This window comes from Ctenopharyngodon idella, chromosome 6, assembly GCF_019924925.1.
Source record: "Ctenopharyngodon idella isolate HZGC_01 chromosome 6, HZGC01, whole genome shotgun sequence".
NCBI lineage: Eukaryota > Metazoa > Chordata > Actinopteri > Cypriniformes > Xenocyprididae > Ctenopharyngodon > Ctenopharyngodon idella.
The window spans coordinates 679,300-699,021 of record NC_067225.1 but is presented as its reverse complement, the minus strand read 5'-3'; the positions used below and the strand labels follow the sequence as shown (position 1 = coordinate 699,021).

Genomic DNA, 19,722 nt, shown 5'->3' with positions numbered 1-19,722 from the left:
ATATTCTGTCATACGTTACCTGCCCTCATGTCAATCCAAAGCTATGAAAAAAAATCTTTGGTTAGTCTTTGAAACATAAATCAAGATATTTTTAATGAAACTGAGAGGTTTCTGTCCCTCCACTGAAAGTCCAGGTAACCAAAACTTACAAGATCCAAAAAGGTAATAAAGGAATAAAACATCCATATGAATCAAGCAGTTTAATCCAAGTCTTGTGAAGAGATTCAATCAATTCATATGATGAACACATGTAATTTAGGCTTTAATTTAATTCTAACAATGATCGACACAGCACATCACATATGGTAAACACCAAAACTCAAACGTACCAATGTTTTAGTGACGAGATGTTTTAGCACGAGGCATACACAAGCTTCAGTGTTTACCATATGCTCTCGATGGATGTGTTTATAATTAAATGTAAATATTTTAATTGTAAATAGAAATGCAAATTCCACTACCTAAATTCATGAATAAAAGATACTCTGGTATTTACACAATGTAAATGTTATATTTTTCCTTTATTAAATGTAGCATAAGAGTTAACAATTAACAACAATGTGGAAAAAAATATCTAGTCACAGATCAGTATAACTACGTAAATGGTGTAAATCATTGCAATATAACTAATAAACTGATTTTGACTCTCGCTATAAAAATTAAAACATTCCTGTCTAAAGGTCTTATTAAGGTATGATTTTAAAAGGGTGTGTATGTCTGACCCTCAAAAAATGTAATTATTTAGTAAATAGCATTTCAAACTCAAAAATTATTCACAGTATTCATAGTGCAACATTCACTTTTAGTATTTCATTTGAAGTTTGTGGATTTTGGAATTTATACAAATATGATTTGATTTTGAAGGATCAGGACTATGTTGATTGTAACATCACTTTCTTTAGAGAGACAAATTAAGCAAATATTACGTACAACAAATAATCTGGTAACACTTTACAATAAGGTTCATTAGTTAAACATTAGTTAATGTATTAACTAACATGAACTAACCATGAGCAATAAATTTTTTTACTTTATTTACTAATCTTCGTTAACGTTGATGAAAATACAGTTGTTCATTGTTTGTTCATGTTAGTTCACAGTGCATTAACTAATGTTAAGATTTTAACAATGTATTAGTAAATGCTGAAATTAACATTAACAAAGATTAATGAATGGTGTATTAATGCAGTTCATTATTAGTTCATGTTAACTAATGAACCTTATTGTAAAGTGTTACCAATAATCTAAACAATTACAAAAAGTAATGAATGTGGATTCACTTGAAATGATCATTTATTTTAAGTGCACAGCGAAAGCAATCAGTCTACTGCTCTAAATAATTAGAATGCATAATGGAACCAAATCCATTTAAAATTAATCAAAAATAATCTCATTTCTGACAGCAGAATCCTTTCATGGGATGAATAGAAGGTCCTTTTCTACAGTAGATGACAAGGAAATCTTGAGGTGGTGGAGCTAACGGTATAAGTTGTCTTGGACAGGCGCTTCCCTTTCTCCCATTTATGCACTGCTTACAATTTGGACTGTAGGGGCTTCAAGTACTTGTGCTGAGACTCGTGCACCTTAAGAAAATAATAAATATGAAGTTCTTGTAATATCATTTGACAAAATAACATTTTTAACTTAAACACAATTTGTCATTGCATTCTAAAATGATCACCAGAGATGAATACACAATACATAAACATTTCTAAAGACTAAATTTTCACAGACATCAAATGCATTGTATACACACCTCAGTATGGTTCAAAGGCGATCTCTTAGCCCATTCAAACATGTGCTCATAGACGTTGCCATCGTATCGCCCCAGAACAGAATTAAGCATCTCATCGCGGTAGTCAAAGGAATCAACCAGAGCCACTGCATTTGGCCTTAGCTCTGAGAGGAGACCCTTCAGCCTCTGTGAGATCTGAGCCAGCTGAGGAACACTTAGCAGACCAGCCTGACAAAGAACAACAATATGATCAGGAATAGCTGTTACACTTAGAACATATATGCTAAACTTGCAGCTTGTTTCTATCTAGGAACAGCTGTCTCCATGTCCAGCGGCATACTGCACATCTGCGGGGCACCCCTATAAACCACAAGACAGGGCCCAACCCATGAATAGGACATTCTCTTTCTAGACAGCATTGTATTAGACAAAAACTTTTGATGACTTATAAGACAAACTAATTTTTGTCTGTTTTACCAGAATATAAAGACTGTAAATGTGTGTATCTGCTTCAAAAGAATCTTGTCAACTGTTTGGAGTACACTTGCATATACACTACTCAAAGGTATAACAGATATGGACTAAATGTCACAAATTCGATTTAATGGGGTCTTAAGTATATGAGGGGCAGCAGTCAGAATTCATGCAAACATTAAAAAGCTCTAAAAGTCCACTGTCACTGCCTTAGTTTCAGACAAATCAATTTCAAAGCTCACCAGAGATATATGCTTGTCGCGATAACAGTAATAATAATAATAATAACAATAATAGTTTAATAGTTTGAGCAAACTCTGGTTTTATGGGCTCATGAAGGTGGATTGGTTTTTAGTGGGTTCCATTGCTATGGTAACTTCTGCTACACAGCTAACCTGCTCCGGAGCAGGTTTTATTCTGGGTTAGAGATCGCAAACCAAAATTCGACCAATCAGCTGTGAGTAAAGTGACACATATCTGATGCAATAAAGCCACTCCCTCTGTATCTCTCCCTCCAAATGAAATCAGTTTATAGTGAAAAACATTTTAGAGACAAAATTGCTCATCTTTTGCTGTTAATTATTTATTATATTTATATTATATGAATTATAATTATGTATAATTTATATAATATATTCATATAATTATTATATTAATTGACAATATTAAACTTTGCTTTTAAATTAAATACAATACATGCATTAATATATAAATTTAAAACAGGTTAAGCTTACATGTATTCTTTTGAGGTCTTTGTGAAACTATATAAATTATAAGGCCTATTTGTTTGATTCACATGCATTGATATAGTCAGACATTTTCTTTCAGTTGCCTTCTCAAACTTTCACTGCAGCAGCAGTGTTTATTCCTTCTTTGCAAATGCATTTAATTTCATGATATTCTTCATAACAATCTCTTATCTCAATCAGCTCCCTAGCTTCTTAGGTCGTGAATTAGTATATCGTGTAAATGAATGTGGCCGACTCCCTGATCAGTGCCCCTGACTACTGAACTAGGGAGCTGATTGAGATGCACGCTTAATCTTCAGAAGAGACGTAAACTGCGCCGACTCTCTCGCAAGAAGTGAATCAAACGGACGCTCCCCAATGTGCCGTGTGACTGGCTGTTTGCCGCACTTCACGTTTTCAGGTGCACACGCTTCAGAGTTAATCGCAAACTCTGGATCAAACCTGAGTTGACAGAACGTTTATACCGAGCGTTGTGAGCCTGTTGAAACTGATCTAAACCAGGTTGGATTTATATGGCTTTGTCAACTCCAAACCTACTCTGAACCTCAGAGCTTGTTCAACTACCTTCATGCAACATGGCTCAGGGGCCTATACCATGAAGCTGGTTTAGATGGCTAACCAGGTACGTTTCAGTTTAGTTTGGGCCAACCCTGGGTTTTAGGCACCATTAAAGTGGTTTGGCTTTTAACTGTGTTCATCGCCATAGTAACTTATGCTCCACGGCTGGTGGGCGAGTTATGTTCTGGGTAAGAGATCTCAAACTGAAACTGGAGATGTGAGCAAAAAGACACATTTCTGATGCAATGAAGTCACTCTCTCAGTTTTTACTCCAAATTTCAGGTCACTGTATAGTAAGAGATTTTTAAAAGACAAAATCATCTGGCATTTAATGATGATTATTTATTATAATTTTTTTTATATAATTCATATACTATTTATATAATTATTATACCCTTAATCCATTGCACAATAAACAATTGTAGTTCAACAATTGTTGTTAAGCTTATAGTTAGTATGTAAGTATAGTTTGTTCAACTACTATCATGGTACAGGCACCAGGGGTGTCAAACTCAGCTACTGGAGGGCCACAGTTCTACAGTTGATTTCCAACCCTGTTGAAAACACACATACCTGTAGTTTTCAAAAAAGCCTGAAGGACCCGATTAGCCAAATCAAGAGCGATTAATTTAGGTTGAAGCTAAACTCTGCAGGGCTGTGGATTTGGACACCCCTGGTATAAACAGTAAACAAATCATACTAATGATCAGGGGGTATAGTTTTGGAGCTAGTATTAGATACATATCTCCTGTTTTCGAACGCATCTCTGGTGAGCGAGATGCTGTTCCCTCTATGATCAGTGACAAAACTATTCATAATTGCTACAAATTAATAAATGTTGACATTTAACAACATATGTATTCTCTGGGTTGAGCAAAATATATGAACTAAATGTGTCTTATATACTGTATGGTATATAACCTGTAAAAAGTCTCCAGAGTTCTGTGTGACTCCATGAAGGGCATAAAGCAGAGCCAAAGTGCTGAGCACAGAGTGGACAGCCGTATCCCCAATCTCACTCAGTTTAGCAGCAAACAGCTTCACTACCACATAATGACAATGAGCCTGTGGAGAGAGAATAAAAAGGAATTAGTCAAAACACAGCTCCAAACAAATAATTTCTGCACAGCTGAATGTGTACAAATCATCTATAATGAAATGATTTAATGGGTTTCGTATATTGAAGCAATTGTTTAACAGGTTCTGTTTAAGAAAATTTGTTTTAACAGAGGGATGTCAATCCTGGTCTTGGAGGGTCAACGTCCTGCAAAGGTTAGCTACAACTTGTCATAACATGCCTGCCTGGAAGTGTGGGGGTGGTCAAATTGAAACTGAGGAGGCATAAATCAGTCAGATCCTCCTTTTGCTCCCTCATGGTGCCGGGCCTGGTTATGACCAAAGCTTTCTGTTGTAGACCTTTATGATGCCTCAGAAGCTGTTTGAGATCATTTTCGGAGGCACCTTCAATACCTGATCTAGGCAACAAGTCAGATGCCTAAGCTTTCGGGCAACAGCCCATGTCCTGAAGACCTCTATCTTGGTTCAGGTTTGTTTAATTCAACTTGGAACTAAATCCAGCAGAACAGTAGCCCTCCAGGACCAAGATTAGATACCCCTGTGCTAATATTATTACTCAGAGGTTATGTTTAAGAAGGCTCACATCAGATGCTCGGACTAGGTCAATGGAACTGTTGTTCCAGGCGTCCTCATTGCTTTTGCTGTGCTGTAGCTCTGCCTGGAGGTTCTTAGCTGCAATTTCAACTAACCTGTGAGCATTTTTCAAAAACATTCTCAGGTCACTGAAAAAATTCTATGCGAGCAAGTTTTTAACAGTACTGTTATCTATGGCACATTTTACAACCTGCCAAAAATGTACCACAAAATTTATCACAATATATTATACATCTTCCTGGATCCAACTTACTTTGCAGCTCTGAATTTGTATGCCTCCACGAGGCTGGCCAGGTCATTAATACTGACAACAGTGGGCCGGGAGGACACAGAATGGGGCTGTATTCTGTTCTGAGGTTCATTCAAGTAAGAAACAATGCCTGTCAACTGCTGTCCTGCCCGTGCTTGTTTGTAGCTCTTCACCAAATACCTAATTAAAAGAAGACATGTCAGGTAATACAAGTTTGTTCGTACAAATCAATTAGTTTACTGAGATACATGGAAACCATCTCATTGAATATTGTGAATAACATTAATGTAGCTTTGAACTATTTCAAGATCAATTTAAAAACACTATCTAGAAAACACAAATTATCTAGAAAAAGACTAGACTGCACTTGTTTCCTCTTGCAGTTTAGGATTTGTACCTTTTTAGGTAACATTTTAGGTTATACACTGGAATAGGAAATGAAAATGAAAACTGCTTAAGTCTTGTGAACAAATGTTCAGTATGTGTTTTATGGCTCTACTTCAGTGGCTTAAAAATATATACATGTATATTTTACTAACAAAGCAATAACTTGATTTTCTCAAAAAATACAAACTTTTACATACATTCTGCTCACATATTATGTAGAACCGTTTTTACTGAATAAAGTGTAATCAGACTTTAGCTATTAAAAATTTTATAAGTAACTGAAATATGCACAAATATCAGGGCTTGTCAAAACATTTCTGGGGCCCAAAATATACCTCAAACTCCCAGATAGTTAACTGTTTATTTTTAAATGTTTCCTCTGTTCTCCATCTTTAAACTTTCTGTTGCTGCCATTATAATGTCCCATTTCAATAGTTTACACACAATTTTATTTTCTTTGTTTTTTCTCTTCAACTCCCAGTCACTGCGGTGAGGTAGTGACTTATTGACATTTGTTTGGAAGCTGTGCATGTTAGGGTGCCGGTTGTAGATCAGCCTCATTAGTCATTAGTCTGTTTTTCTACCTGTATATATGACTTTTACTTAGTGAGTTATTTCATTGACCTTAATTACTAATTTCTTTAATTGGATCGTTTTCCAGCCCTCTCCAGTTAGTATTTTCTAGTATTGTTATTATTTTTCATGTCTACATGTGAAAAGTCAGAGATTTATTCTTGCCTAGTCTAGTTCTTCCCGGTCTAGTATTCTTTCTTGTTGGATTTTTCTGCATTTATGGTTGTAGTTTCCTTCCCTGCCTAGAGTCTCTTTAATGTTCCCATTTTGGATTATTCTCTGTCTACGATTCTACACTTCCTGTGTTGGGAACTGTTTCACCTCTTGCCCAGTCCTGTGATCTTTCCACTGTCTCTCTCTGTCAACTAGACTTGTTGACTCTCCTGTGTTCCCAGGTACACTGGGCTTCCATGCTGACAGATTACATCAGTCTGTGTGGAGATCAGCTCCTTGCCTACTCGTCCATACCGGACACTGCTACTCTCTCAAGATTTCATCACTGCATATTATCCCTTGAATGGACAACCCATTCCGTGAGACCTACATTTGGCAAATTACTCATTGTATTGTCTCTGGTCAGCAGTCACTCCTATCGTGCCATAAGCACCCGGCTCGTCACTTGAAACCAGTCTCTCCAGACTCTTAAGTCTTTGATACAAGCTTCTGTTATAACCAGGCACAAATGTGGCCTGGCCTAGACCAGGCAAGTGCAAAACTGTTAGGTACTGCACACATTATCAGTGGTCAAAAAAGTTTTTTTTGTACAGGAAGTAATTTACCACACGACAGATATGGTAGTTATGGTGTGAGTACAGTTGCTTCACTCAATAAGTGACAACTATATTAATGTCAGTACTGACACCAGTCTCTTCTTATTAGCCAAATTTAATTTAAAGTCGTTTGGCATACTAACCAGCAATTGTGCATGTTAGCATGCTAAAGACATGTCTGGTTAGTATGACACAGGAACTTTAAAGTTGGCTCAAAACATTATTTGATTATTTGATATTAACTTAATTCATTCTTATTGTACCAACCTAAACTAACCACATGGAAAAGTTCTTTAATCAGAGAACAAACTTTCTTTTGGGTCCTCTTAGAAATCTAATTATATCTGGAATAGCACGGCAGCACTCATTTATTTTGACATTTGTTATAGGATAACTAAAGCAAATTTTCTTGCTGCTCTGCATGTTGCACATTTGTGGAAAATAACAGCTGGTAGTTCAAGTATTGCTGAAATCCCATCGAATGTAAAAAAATTACATCAAATTAAATAAAAGTCTGATCACAAACTGTCAGGTATGATTCTCAATTATATACTTAACATTATAACACATTTCTCGTTAATTTTAAATGGGTTTTGTAATGTACAAATGATGACCTTCCATAACACCTACATCCACAAAACAGACACCCCAACCTTAGTAAAATAAATAAATAAATAAATAAATAAATAAATACATACATACATAAAACTACAGAAATGACAATCCTGTCCTATTTCTTAATAGCTGGGATGGCATTAACAAACTGACAGGATTGGCCAGGTTTCAGTTTTGGGGATGAAAATTGACATAGAAAACAGAGATGGGCTGTAAAATTAAAATTTGAATTTAAAATATTCATAGAATTTAAAATAAAAATTCACATTTGAATGCAAAAATGTTGTCCCAAACTCATAAGACCTTTGTTTGTCTTCGGAACACAAATTAAGATATTTTTGACGAAATCCGAGGGGTATCTGATCCACACATAAGCAGCAACCACATTTGCACCTTTTGAGGTCCAGAAAGGTATTAAAAGACATTGATAAAATAGTCAACGTGACTACAGTGGTTCAGCCTTATGAAGCGAAGATAACTTTTTTTTTTTGTGCAAAAACAAAACAAAAATAATGACTTTATTCAACAAATTCGTCTGTCCCCTGTCCCCTATTCATGTAATTTGAATATTAGTAATATTTACGATTCAAATTTAGTTGTTTTTTTTTTTTAACACCCTAGTTTCAATCCCACTCAAATGACTGCATGAATTCAGACATATATCATAATCTATTTTACTTATTCATTGCAACTCAAAGTTGTTTTAAGAATTCATTCCATCGAAATAGTGCTAAAGTTTGAAACAGTTAATGTAAACAGGTATTTTTACCTAGCTGTCTGCAGCATCATTACTGTATTTTCTCCCTCATAAGTGCAGGTCGGCGTAAAGGTGACATAGATGTCAGGTAAACTGCTGCAGCGGGAGTAACCATGTCCACCACATGACATGCGACAAACCTCAATGCCTGTATTCGCCGCCCAGGTGGTGAAAGCTTTCAGACCTGCAGATAGAGCATGCAGCTATAGAAAGAATAAAGAGAAGATATAAAAATGAGATAAATGAAGACTGAAATTTAGCTACAAAACAGGCACATGCAAGCATGTAAAAAAAGATTAACACACATAGAACATTATTTTTTTTTGTAACATATTTATTGCATACTTCTGGCAGCTCACTGAAGTCACCCTGATTAATGTCTCCTGAGATGCGATGGTATGTTTTGCTCATGTATTGCCCCACAAAGTGGAAGGCATAGGCAGTGGCCAGCAGAGGAAATAGTTTATACTGCTGGGTCTGATAGTCCAAGATCTGTGGCTCTGGTTCTCTAAAAGAAAAAAAAAAAAAAAAAAAAAAGTTACTTAAATCACCTAAAAATCACCTTTTTCCCCATAATTTTTGTTTGAGCAAATGTGTAAAAGTAAAACATTGCATGTTAAGAGAGCGAGAGAGGGAGACCCACCCTGGGCGTAGTTCAGACTGGTGTCGGACTGCACTGTATCGAATGGCAATAGTGCAGGACTTAGAGAGAGCTCGTGCTGACTCCCCCACTATCATGGAGCGAATAAACACCATAGTGCCATATGTGAGCTTATCACTAGGAGGCTTCACATATGTACCGTCCGGCTCAACCTACGCAAGTACACACCAAGTAAAGCAATTACATTTGAAAATGTTCCAGTGGAAACAGAGAATTCAGACTTAATTTTTTTCTTCATAATTTATTTTAGTTAAAGTAAAAATCTAAAAATAATTTAGAATCTTTCTTATTCTTTTTTATATTACTTATTTATTTTGTCATAAGATTTTTTTGCTTTTCAAAATCCTAAAACTAGATTTTGTCTAGTCTTTTGGAACCCACTCAATTTAAATGAGCACACATAATTATAAATATTTAAAATTAGAGATCTTCCTTGATCTTGCTTATAAACTCTAAACGCAAGCGCAAACACAACTGTTGTAAAAGTTTTATCTTTCTGTGTGTGCAGGATGTGCTCACCTTGGCATACTTCATCAGCATATTCTCACGTGGAATCCTGACATTTTCCAGTTTTAAGTAGCCATTATCCACCTCATCAAAACCAAATTTGGGGCCAATATCACCAACCACTACACCTGTTCAAACACGACAGACTTGAAAACAATGGCCTAATTGAGGACTACATTCTGTACACATGCACATACAAATCATACCACTACACAAACGTCGAATGTCTATCTAAATGTAGGGCTGTCAAGTTGAAAATAAAAATTTCATTATCAGGGCAGAATGAACTGAATAATAATATTTAAATATTAAAAAAGTCTGTTAAAACATGATACTGCAAAAAACTAACAATTTAAAAAAAAGGTTTCATTCAGCTTTTCTTTTACTGCTATTTATAAAAAAAAAAAAAAAAAATTAAAAAAAAAAAAAAACGTCGGTTAAACGTTTGCCATGTGGTACTGTCATGTTTTTATTTAGACATTTGACTAGAAAGAGCTATGGGTGTGGGGTTTTTTTTTTTTTTTTCAGTTCACCAAGGTTAGCAAATTTAGTGGAGTGATGGGTTCTTAGGTTTTTTTTGTTTTGTTTTGTTTGTTTGTTTGTTTTTTCATTGGTGGAATTAGCATCTTTTATCACCACCTCTCGCAAATCCAAAAAATTACCATGTACAGTCAAACAAAAATTTATTCAGACACCTTGAACATTTCATTCATTATTACAGTTTATTCACTATAGTTTAAAAAAATGGTAATAAAATATGACAAGATCTCAGAGTTAAACTATGTCAGAAAAAAATAATCTTAATTATGTCAGATAACACTTAAGCAAAACATGGTCAGGTCAAAGTAATTTTTGGTCCCAATTTTTTTTTTCCCCTCACTATTTTTCCTCACAAAATTTGCTATCCTCACTTACATAAATGAACTATAGTGTCCTGCAACCACTAGGTTAAAAAAAAAAAAAAAAAAAAAAAAATTATCTAGTGTCTGAATCATTTTTGGTTTGACTATATGTTATTGGTCTGTTCTTTTTTTAGTTGTTGCCATAGCAGTAGGTTCAATAGGTTCAAAAACCTATTGATCAATAGGTTTTTGGTCCAATTACACAGCGCAACAATTAACAAGAAAAAAGTACTTCTAATCAATAAAAATATGTATTTCCTTGGTGTACATATTGATAAACAATTCCCACATTTGGAAGGCAACACGCGTTTGGAAAATCTAGTGCAAAGTGACAATTGTGATAAGATCAAACAATCATTCCATAATCTGGCGACTTTGTAACACTTGCAGTCCATTTAAACCAGGGGTGCCAAACTCTGCTCCTGGAGTTCCACATTCCTGCAGATTTTAGTTCCCTGCTCCAACAAACATAGGTGTAGTTTTCAAATAAACCTTACACACATGATCCATTCTATATCTCTATATATCATCACAACATTAGGGACATACACCAACTCAAGGTTCTGTACCTGGCAGTGGCATGTGTGTCTTCATACAGCGAATGGGTGTGATGAAGGCATGTAGGCCATGACATTTGCCCTGCGTGTACAGCTGAGCCAGGACTATAGCGTGATTTGAGGTTTTACCCACTAGAAAGACAGAGAGTAAATTAATAATTAAAAAAATAAAGGTTATGTAATCTGTTGTACACAGTGCCATCTTAAATTTGACATAAAATTGTGTGATTTGAGCAGGGCTTACTCACATCCACCTGGCCACCATTTAATAGAGGAGATTGTTGGACTGTTCAAAACAAACTCTTGGGTGGAAGGGTCGTAAGTAGCAGTGGTTTCAAGAGCACGAATATGTGTACCTGGAAGGATATTATACATGTAACACAACTGTTACTAGAGATCTAATACATGTAAATCAAAGTGAAATTCATGCATATTTAATACAGTTCCAAAGTCAAGTATTGCCTATTATTTAAATAATTATCTGGGACTGAGCAAATTCACTTACAAATGAACTCTAATCCCCTTAGTGGTTCAGTATGTAACAGTATTCATAATCTTTAAGCTCAAAAGTTCTAATAGCATGGTTAAGCTAACCCTTGTAGGTGTTTGACAGCAAGAAAAATTGATACCCTACCCTAATTTTTTGAAGACCAATTTTTTTTTTCTTTTTTTTTTTCTTTTCCAGATTTTATTAAAAATTTCAGTTTACTAAAAATGGATATCAAACATTGTTCTGAAAAGTCTTCCCAACACTGTTAGAAAAAAAAAAAACACTTGTATGTTGCTTTGTTTACACCTTTCTGCCTAGTTCATCCCAAATCATGTAGATGGAGTTTACAATAGGAGAATGTGCTGGCCATTGGTTTGAAAATATTGTGGTAATCTTTTTGGTTCAGGGTGCCACTGACACTGAATCCAACAAAAGAGCCCTAGACCATTAAGCTTCCAGCTCCACGTTAGAAGTTACTGTCGAATGTATCCAACGGCAGTGCCGCAGAGCCATCCACACCACCAGGCCAGCTGTATCAAGATGGAAGTTAAGGCAAAGCGTACAGCCTCAGTGAGGTTAGGGTTAGTGGTGGCGTCAGCTCTACCCAAACTTCTAGTCTGAGACTGCTGGCCTGGCACTGCTGGTTATAAACTACTGTCAAGTATGGCTCTACAGGTGAATATGTCTCATTGGTGTCATACAATTAGGAACCATCCTTTATGTCAGTCTGTCTCTTTGATATTTGCCCTTTTCTCACCATGCTCCAGCACAAATTTCTACAAAATATGGAAAAAATTTGCTCTGTAGTGTACAGATCCAATGCAATCCAGTGCCTCAGTATAGTAATATGTGCGTGCAGGTAGGTTGCCAGATTTGTTACCGTGCCCCATTTCAGTCTGTGCGTAGGTGCCAATAATCTCCAGGTTCCATGCTGGCATGAAGAAAGCTTCCAGCTGTTCAGGTGAGGATTGGTTCAACAGCGTCGGCAGGAACATGCCCAAGTGCAGGTCAAGGGGCTCTGGACGCCCTCGGTGCACACAGCTTTGATAGGGCAAGGGTCAAAGTGAGCGGAGTATTTAAAAGAAAATGTGCAAGAAAGAGATAGAAATGCAAATAGAAAGGTGTAATATTTATTTAGATAGCAGTGAAACAAACAAGGGAGTGTTAAAAATAAAAAGGAGAAATTTCAGAAGACAGAGTAGGAAAAGAATGTGGGTTTGTATGAATGTAGATAAATAGGGATGGGATTAAAGATAATGGACAGAAATGACAAAAAAAAAAAAAAAAAAAGGAGAAAAAAAAAAAAGGAGAAAAATCATTTTTAAGCAGGTCATGCAGAAGCTGATTAAAAAACATCAGATTTAATAATTATTAATAATTCTATTATTGCAAACCAATAATAATAATAATAATAATAATAATAATAATATTATTATTATTATTATTATTATTATTAATAATATGTTAATGCTGTAAAAATAACTGCACAAACTATTCCTTAAAACAGATGCTCTTCAATGGCAATAAAAACAATTTCAAAGAATGCATAAAAACATTCATCAGTTATAACGAGTTTACTCACATGGTTTATAAGCAGCGGCACATTTATATATTTAAAAAAAAAAAAAAAAAAAAAAGGGTATTTAAGCTGCATCCTTGTTTATATGGCAAAAGGCAAAACAGCATTCATGTTGCAGACTATAGGGCCATTCATACAGAATCCACACTTGGATCAAAAACAGATAGCTGATGTTGAATGTTGATATTGCTTTTACATTACTCACGTCTTAAAAACATGGCACTTTTGGTATGAATAACTGAGGAGAGGGAAAGGAAAGGGGAAAGAAAAACACCTACAAAAGTGTCCATTTAATGCATGTGTATATAGAAACATCAACTTAACCTCAGGCAGCTATTTCTATGTAGACAACAGACAAAAACCAATATAGCTTCCATCTAATTAAATGGGGAAAGCACAAAATCAAGATTGTTTCAATAATACATTTCAAATCACCCAACTATTTATATGTCGAGCTAATGCACATGCGCGTTGGATAGAAAAATAGTCAATGCCTCGATCAAATGGTTTTTATGTCTCTCACATGACATTCTGAAATGTAACTTTCGAAACAATAGGGTGACCTGTTTGTCCCATATTCCCAGTAGATATATTTCCTCCCTCTAACTGACACTTCTGTACAAAGACGCCATTACTCTTCGCTTCTTCCTTCATACAAACTTACATCCCTACTAATTATAGTTTTCATTGATTATAATTTTTTATATATATATATATATATATATATATATATATATATATATATATATATATATATATATATATATATATATATATATTAAAAAACCCGATTCCAAAAAAGTTGGGACACTGTACAAATTGTGAATAAAAAAAGGAATGCAATGATGTGGAAGTTTCAAATTTCAATATTTTATTCAGAATACAACATAGATGACATATCAAATGTTTAAACTGAGAAAATATAACATTTTAAGGGAAAAATAAGTTGATTTTAAATTTCATGGCATCAACACATCTCAAAAAAGTTGGGACAAGGCCATGTTTACCACTGTGTGGCATCCCCTCTTCTTTTTATAACAGTCTGCAAACATCTGGGGACTGAGGAGACAAGTTGCTCAAGTTTAGGAATAGGAATGTTGTCCCATTCTTGTCTAATACAGGCTTCTAGTTGCTCAACTGTCTTAGGTCTTCTTTGTCGCATCTTCCTCTTTATGATGCCGCCAAATGTTTTCTATGGGTGAAAGATCTGGACTGCAGGCTGGCCATTTCAGTACCCGGATCCTTCTTCTACGCAGCCATGATGTTGTAATTGATGCAGTATGTGGTCTGGCATTGTCATGTTGGAAAATGCAAGGTCTTCCCTGAAAGAGACGACATCTGGATGGGACCATATGTTGTTCTAGAACTTGGATATACCTTTCAGCATTGATGGTGCCTTTCCAGATGTGTAAGCTGCCCATGCCACACGCACTCATGCAACCCCATACCATCAGAGATGCAGGCTTCTGAACGGAGCGCTGATAACAACTTGGGTTGTCCTTGTCTTTAGTCCAGATGACATGGCGTCCCAGTTTACCAAAAAGAACTTCAAATTTTGATTCGTCTGACCACAGAACAGTTTTCCACTTTGCCACAGTCCATTTTAAATGAGCCTTGGCCCAGAGAAAACGCCTGCGCTTCTGGATCATGTTTAGATATGGCTTCTTTATTGACCTATAGAGTTTTAGCCAGCAACGGCGAATGGCAAGGTGGACTGTGTTCACCGACAATGTTTTCTGGAAGTATTCCTGAGCTCATGTTGTGATTTCCATTACAGTAGCATTCCTGTATGTGATGCAGTGCCATCTAAGGGCCCAAAAATCACGGGCATCCAATATGGTTTTCCGGCCTTGACCCTTACGCACAGAGATTGTTCCAGATTCCCTGAAACTTTGGATGATATTATGCACTGTAGATGATGATAACTTCAAACTCTTTGCAATTTTTCTCTGAGAAACTCCTTTCTGATATTGCTCCACTATTTTTTGCCGCAGCATTGGTGGAATTGGTGATCCTCTGCCCATCTTGACTTCTGAGAGACACTGCCACTCTGAGAGGCTCTTTTTATACCCAATCATGTTGCCAATTGACCTAATAAGTTGCAAATTGGTCCTCCAGCTGTTCCTTATATGTACATTTAACTTTTCCGGCCTCTTATTGCTACCTGTCCCAACTTTTTTGGAATGTGTAGCTCTCATGAAATCCAAAATGAGCCAATATTTGGCATGACATTTCAAAATGTCTCACTTTCAACATTTGATATGTTATCTATATTCTATTGTGAATAAAATATAAGTTTATGAGATTTGTAAATTATTGCATTCCTTTTTTATTCACAATTTGTACAGTGTCCCAACTTTTTTGGAATCGGGTTTGTATATATATAAAAATTTTAGTTAAAAAAATAAAAAAAATAAAAAAATAATGTATTTAATTTACATACAGTAGAAAACAGTATATAACAACTACTATATAACAAGCAAGTCACAGATTTCATACTAAAAAGCTGGACCAGACTTAGCAATCAAAATAAACATTACAGGCAGTGGTTGACATGCAATCCTTAATCCTTTTATGCAAATAAGGTCAGGATGAAAATGTGTTTTAGAAAAGTGGACTAATATATACAGGATGGGATGGAAAATGCAAGGTGAACACTAGGAGTACTTATTTTCAGGTATTGAGTGACTTTAGCCAGCTAACTATTCATTATACTTTAGGAGACCATTAAACCTGAGAATGTGACCATACTGAGCTGTCAACACCTGCAAGGGTCATACTTAACTATATGGACAACACTATCAGTTTGGTCTAAATAAAGAAAGTACATTTGTCATAATTGTTTGGGAGAGAGAGACTGACCGTGCCCCAGCTCTGTCTGAGCATAGGTGCCTAACATATGGAATGACTCAGCTAACGGGATCCATTTTTTGCGCTGTTCAGCAGTGCATTGGCTGTTTAGGGTGGGCATGAACATGACATAATGGACACCAAAGGGCTCTTGATACACACCCTTCACAACACTGCAGGATGGAACAGACAAACTTCAACTAGAGATACATGCAGACATGTAGTTACATAAATTTACACTGGTTTATATAGGCAACGATATTTAAATGTTTATACAGACCTGGTTTAAATTATTACAGTTTTTTTTCAGCTGTTTACACACAAAATCCTTACTCGTCACACAATTTCTGAAACCTGACACTCAAACACCAGAACCACACACCAAATCTGCAAAACCATACACTAATTCTCAGCCTTCGACTCAGTTTTCAATTTCATAAAACACTTTTTGGAAAACAACACACAATTCTCTATGTAACACACAAAAATCTAACAGGAAGTATCTTAATTTCCTTTTTCAAACACAACCATTGCTTCTGTCCTACTACACATGGTTGATGTATTTCTATATTTCTATACTGTATTCACAACCACAAATGCTTACAGTAAAAAAAAAAAAAAAAAAAAAAAAAAAAAAAGGTTTGGTTTCAATCTTGCTTTCATGGTTACCGTGATTTTTAACATCTCTCTACAAATTACTTTCAATCTTGTATCAATAATGTACATAGGAGCTCATGAAAGAAGAGCTTTGTTTTAAATAACTGTGTGAATATGATATATCCAAAAATAGAATATTACGGCAAAGGTGTTTGCAACGTAAGACAAATGTTTGCTTTTGAGATGTGTTTGTGATATTTCAAATGCAGTGCTTCATTTTGCAAGAGATGTGAGGCATTTTGCATTTTGTGTGTGCAGTTCTTGGATTTGTGGGTAAAGTTTTGAAAAAAAGAGGCAAAGTTTTGAAAATGTGTGTAACCAGTTGAAAAAACTAATTAATTAACAGTCAACAGTGGCTGCACTAGTTGATGCTAACGCTAACGCAACTATTTTCATTGTGCTAAACGTGTATAAAAGTGAACTTTCAAGCATGTCTGAATCCCCTAAAAGTGAATAATTAACCAGCTTCATTTGCTTCAGCTTATTCAGTTTGAGAATATGAGTGGAGTCGGTAGCACTGGCTTCAATTCCCTTTGACACACTTTTAATCTGAGACCTTTGCTCAGGCTGTCTCTTTAAACACTTTGGAACTTGCCATTGCCAGTAAGTGTAATTAGCTTTCATGCTACTCACAAGCCTATTTTTACAACGTCATACTCTTGGTTTGGTGAAATATCTACAATGTAACATTAAGTAAATAAGGTAATGTGACACTTTCTTAATGCACATTTACAAGGTGTCCATTCATTATAAAAACTAATAATAAATAGAAAAATATACAGAACATTTTTACTCCAAATGCAGGATGGATGCAATGTGGGCACTATGAAGCAAGAATGTAACTCATACATGACATGTCATTTGATTGCAAAGATGCTGAGACAAAGGTGACAAAGACACCAGGGCACTCATGAAGGAGTAACTTACTTTCATATATGTTAAGACTATTAATTTAAAGAGTGGAAAAATTGTAATAAGGAATGAGTAGACTTTCCCAAACATTTAACTGGTAGTCTGTTATCTTTTTATATGAACTTCACAACTCAAATGTTTTCTATATTCTAAACATCATCAGTTACACAGTATCCATATACAATAACTGAGAGAGTTTCTTGAATCATGACAAATATGCATACCTCTTGTAGGAGTAAATCTCCTCTGGATCAGAGATACCATATTCCCTAAGTTTCAGAATCATCTGAGCACTCTTGCGCACTGCTGCATCGTATCGCTCACTGCGGGAGAGGAAGTTCAGGTCTTCATGCTGGAAGTCTGGATCACTAATAACCAGAGACTCTAGGGAAGAAAAATAAAGCAAGCACTACAGGTGATAAGTGCCATTTTTAACCTAGCTGTTACCTTAATGTCTCAAACTAGCTGGTGTAAAAAAAATTCTGTTTGAGGAGCTACAGAAATAAATGGCTAAAAAGCCACTTTCTGTTTTTACACTAATACCTCTGGATCTTTTGTTCATTTTTAGTCATACACTGTACAGGTTATTTTTTTACATGGGTATTAATTTAAGAGATATTTAAGAGGCTGGATGCCAATTTATAATAAAAAAAAAAGAAAGAGAAAATAGTGATGATAATAATAAAATGGGGATCCCTGCAAATAAGAGTCACCTCACCATTTTTTATTTAAGAGTAACATGGCAGTTGTGAGAGGGCCAATGACCTCAATGTAAATGAAATGTTTCTCTTATCTGAATGGTATACATGTAATTTTCATGAGAAACACAAACTGAACTGGGGGAAAAAAAAGCACATTAATAGTTTGCAGAAACAAATATGACAATTGTATTTTTGTGAAAATTGCAATAAATAAATTTGAGACATTGTTATCTTTCTGCCCTTATAAGGAATTATTTTAAGAGTTATTACGTTAAGATTTAAAGTTAAGACTGTTTTACGAGTATTGTTTTTCTTTTTTCTTTTTTTGTATATGACACAGGAGTATGGAAAAGACAGGAGACTCATGCTCAGTGCATGAGAACAATCAAGTGCATGAGTCAACCCAGCCACAGAATGCACCTAAAAAGACTACAAGCAGAACTAAAATCCATCACTATACCTACTAAAGCTTTTTTACAATAAGAAAAAAATTCGGCTAAACAAATGCAGTATTTTGCAGAATAATAATAATAATTAATAAAATAATTGAATAAATAAGTGCAAATGATATCAGATAATTCTGATTACAGCTGACCTATTTCTCTCCTCCTGCGTGTCTTTTCTGCACCACCGTCCAGTATGTTCGTAAGGATCTCCGGGTTAAAAGATGCATTTTCACGTTCACGGCTAATATCAGGATTCATGACTGCTCCGTTGGACTTTCTTCTGGACGAAGTGCCTTCTGCTTTGTGTACTTTTATTGATGTTGTATAACGTTTCAACCCTGGCCTAGTGAATTTGTTGCTTCCTCGAACGTGGGCAATTTCTACGTCAGTTACGTGTTGGCCAATAGAAGCTTTGATAACACAATGGGCGTGACCCTCTGGGCGCTTGGTGTTGTACGGCAAGGCAAAAGAATCATAATTCCTACATTGGCATGAAAATGTATGAAAAGAGTTACGTCCCTTTCGTCTTTCCACAACTGTTAAAGAAAGGAAAGCTGAACGCAACACAAAAATAAATAATTATGATATAAATAAAACATAAGAAAATAAATGAACACACCGATGCTTATACAGTTTGTAATATATTACGTATGTTTGTGGAAGTCTTGCCTGAAGCTCTTAAACATACAGAAATAGATATTAAAGTGACTCTGAGCAAAAATGAAGTTAAAGGGGAAATTAAAGAATTCATAAATAATATGGCAAGAAGCATGGAAATGTGATTGCAAGGGCAGATTTATGTATAATATTCAGCAGCAAGTAGGAAGTGGAAGAAGTGTTTTCAGGAATAGGAAAGAAGATACAGTTATTTTACGCATCCGAATACTAGGGCATACTAGATTAAATCATTCTCTGTTTAAA

The 19,722-nt window shown here is 35.4% G+C and overlaps 1 protein-coding gene across 3 annotated transcripts; it reads right to left on the bottom strand.

The window, feature by feature from the left end:
- Positions 1-502: 502 nt before the first annotated feature.
- acox1 (acyl-CoA oxidase 1, palmitoyl) lies at positions 503-19,196 on the bottom strand. Of its 3 annotated transcripts, none has more exons than XM_051895864.1 (14): positions 18,951-19,196; positions 17,879-18,038; positions 16,098-16,258; positions 11,415-11,522; positions 11,179-11,298; positions 9,720-9,835; positions 9,183-9,352; positions 8,885-9,047; positions 8,552-8,742; positions 5,441-5,617; positions 5,177-5,282; positions 4,438-4,581; positions 1,757-1,963; positions 503-1,583 (listed from the first exon to the last, which is right to left on the bottom strand). In XM_051895864.1, the coding sequence occupies exons 1-14, from the start codon at positions 19,057-19,059 to the stop codon at positions 1,533-1,535; spliced, it is 1,983 nt and encodes a 660-aa protein (XP_051751824.1). In that variant the 5' UTR covers positions 19,060-19,196; the 3' UTR covers positions 503-1,532. The 3 variants fall into 3 exon arrangements, with proteins under 3 accessions (XP_051751824.1, XP_051751823.1, XP_051751826.1); XM_051895863.1 differs by lacking the exon at positions 16,098-16,258 and adding an exon at positions 12,537-12,697; XM_051895866.1 differs by lacking the exon at positions 16,098-16,258.
- Between the last annotated feature and the right edge of the window lie 526 nt (positions 19,197-19,722).

Coding starts and splice junctions, on each gene's coding strand:
- acox1 (XM_051895864.1), bottom strand. CDS start 19,059: ATGAATCCTGATATTAGCCGTGAACGTGAAAATGCATCTTTTAACCCG. Junction 5,618..8,551: donor ATGATGCTGCAGACAGCTAG/GTAAAAATACCT, acceptor TCTTTTAATTAG/GTATTTGGTGAAGAGCTACA. Junction 1,964..4,437: donor ACTCTGGAGACTTTTTACAG/GTTATATACCAT, acceptor GTTCTTTGTCAG/GCTGGTCTGCTAAGTGTTCC.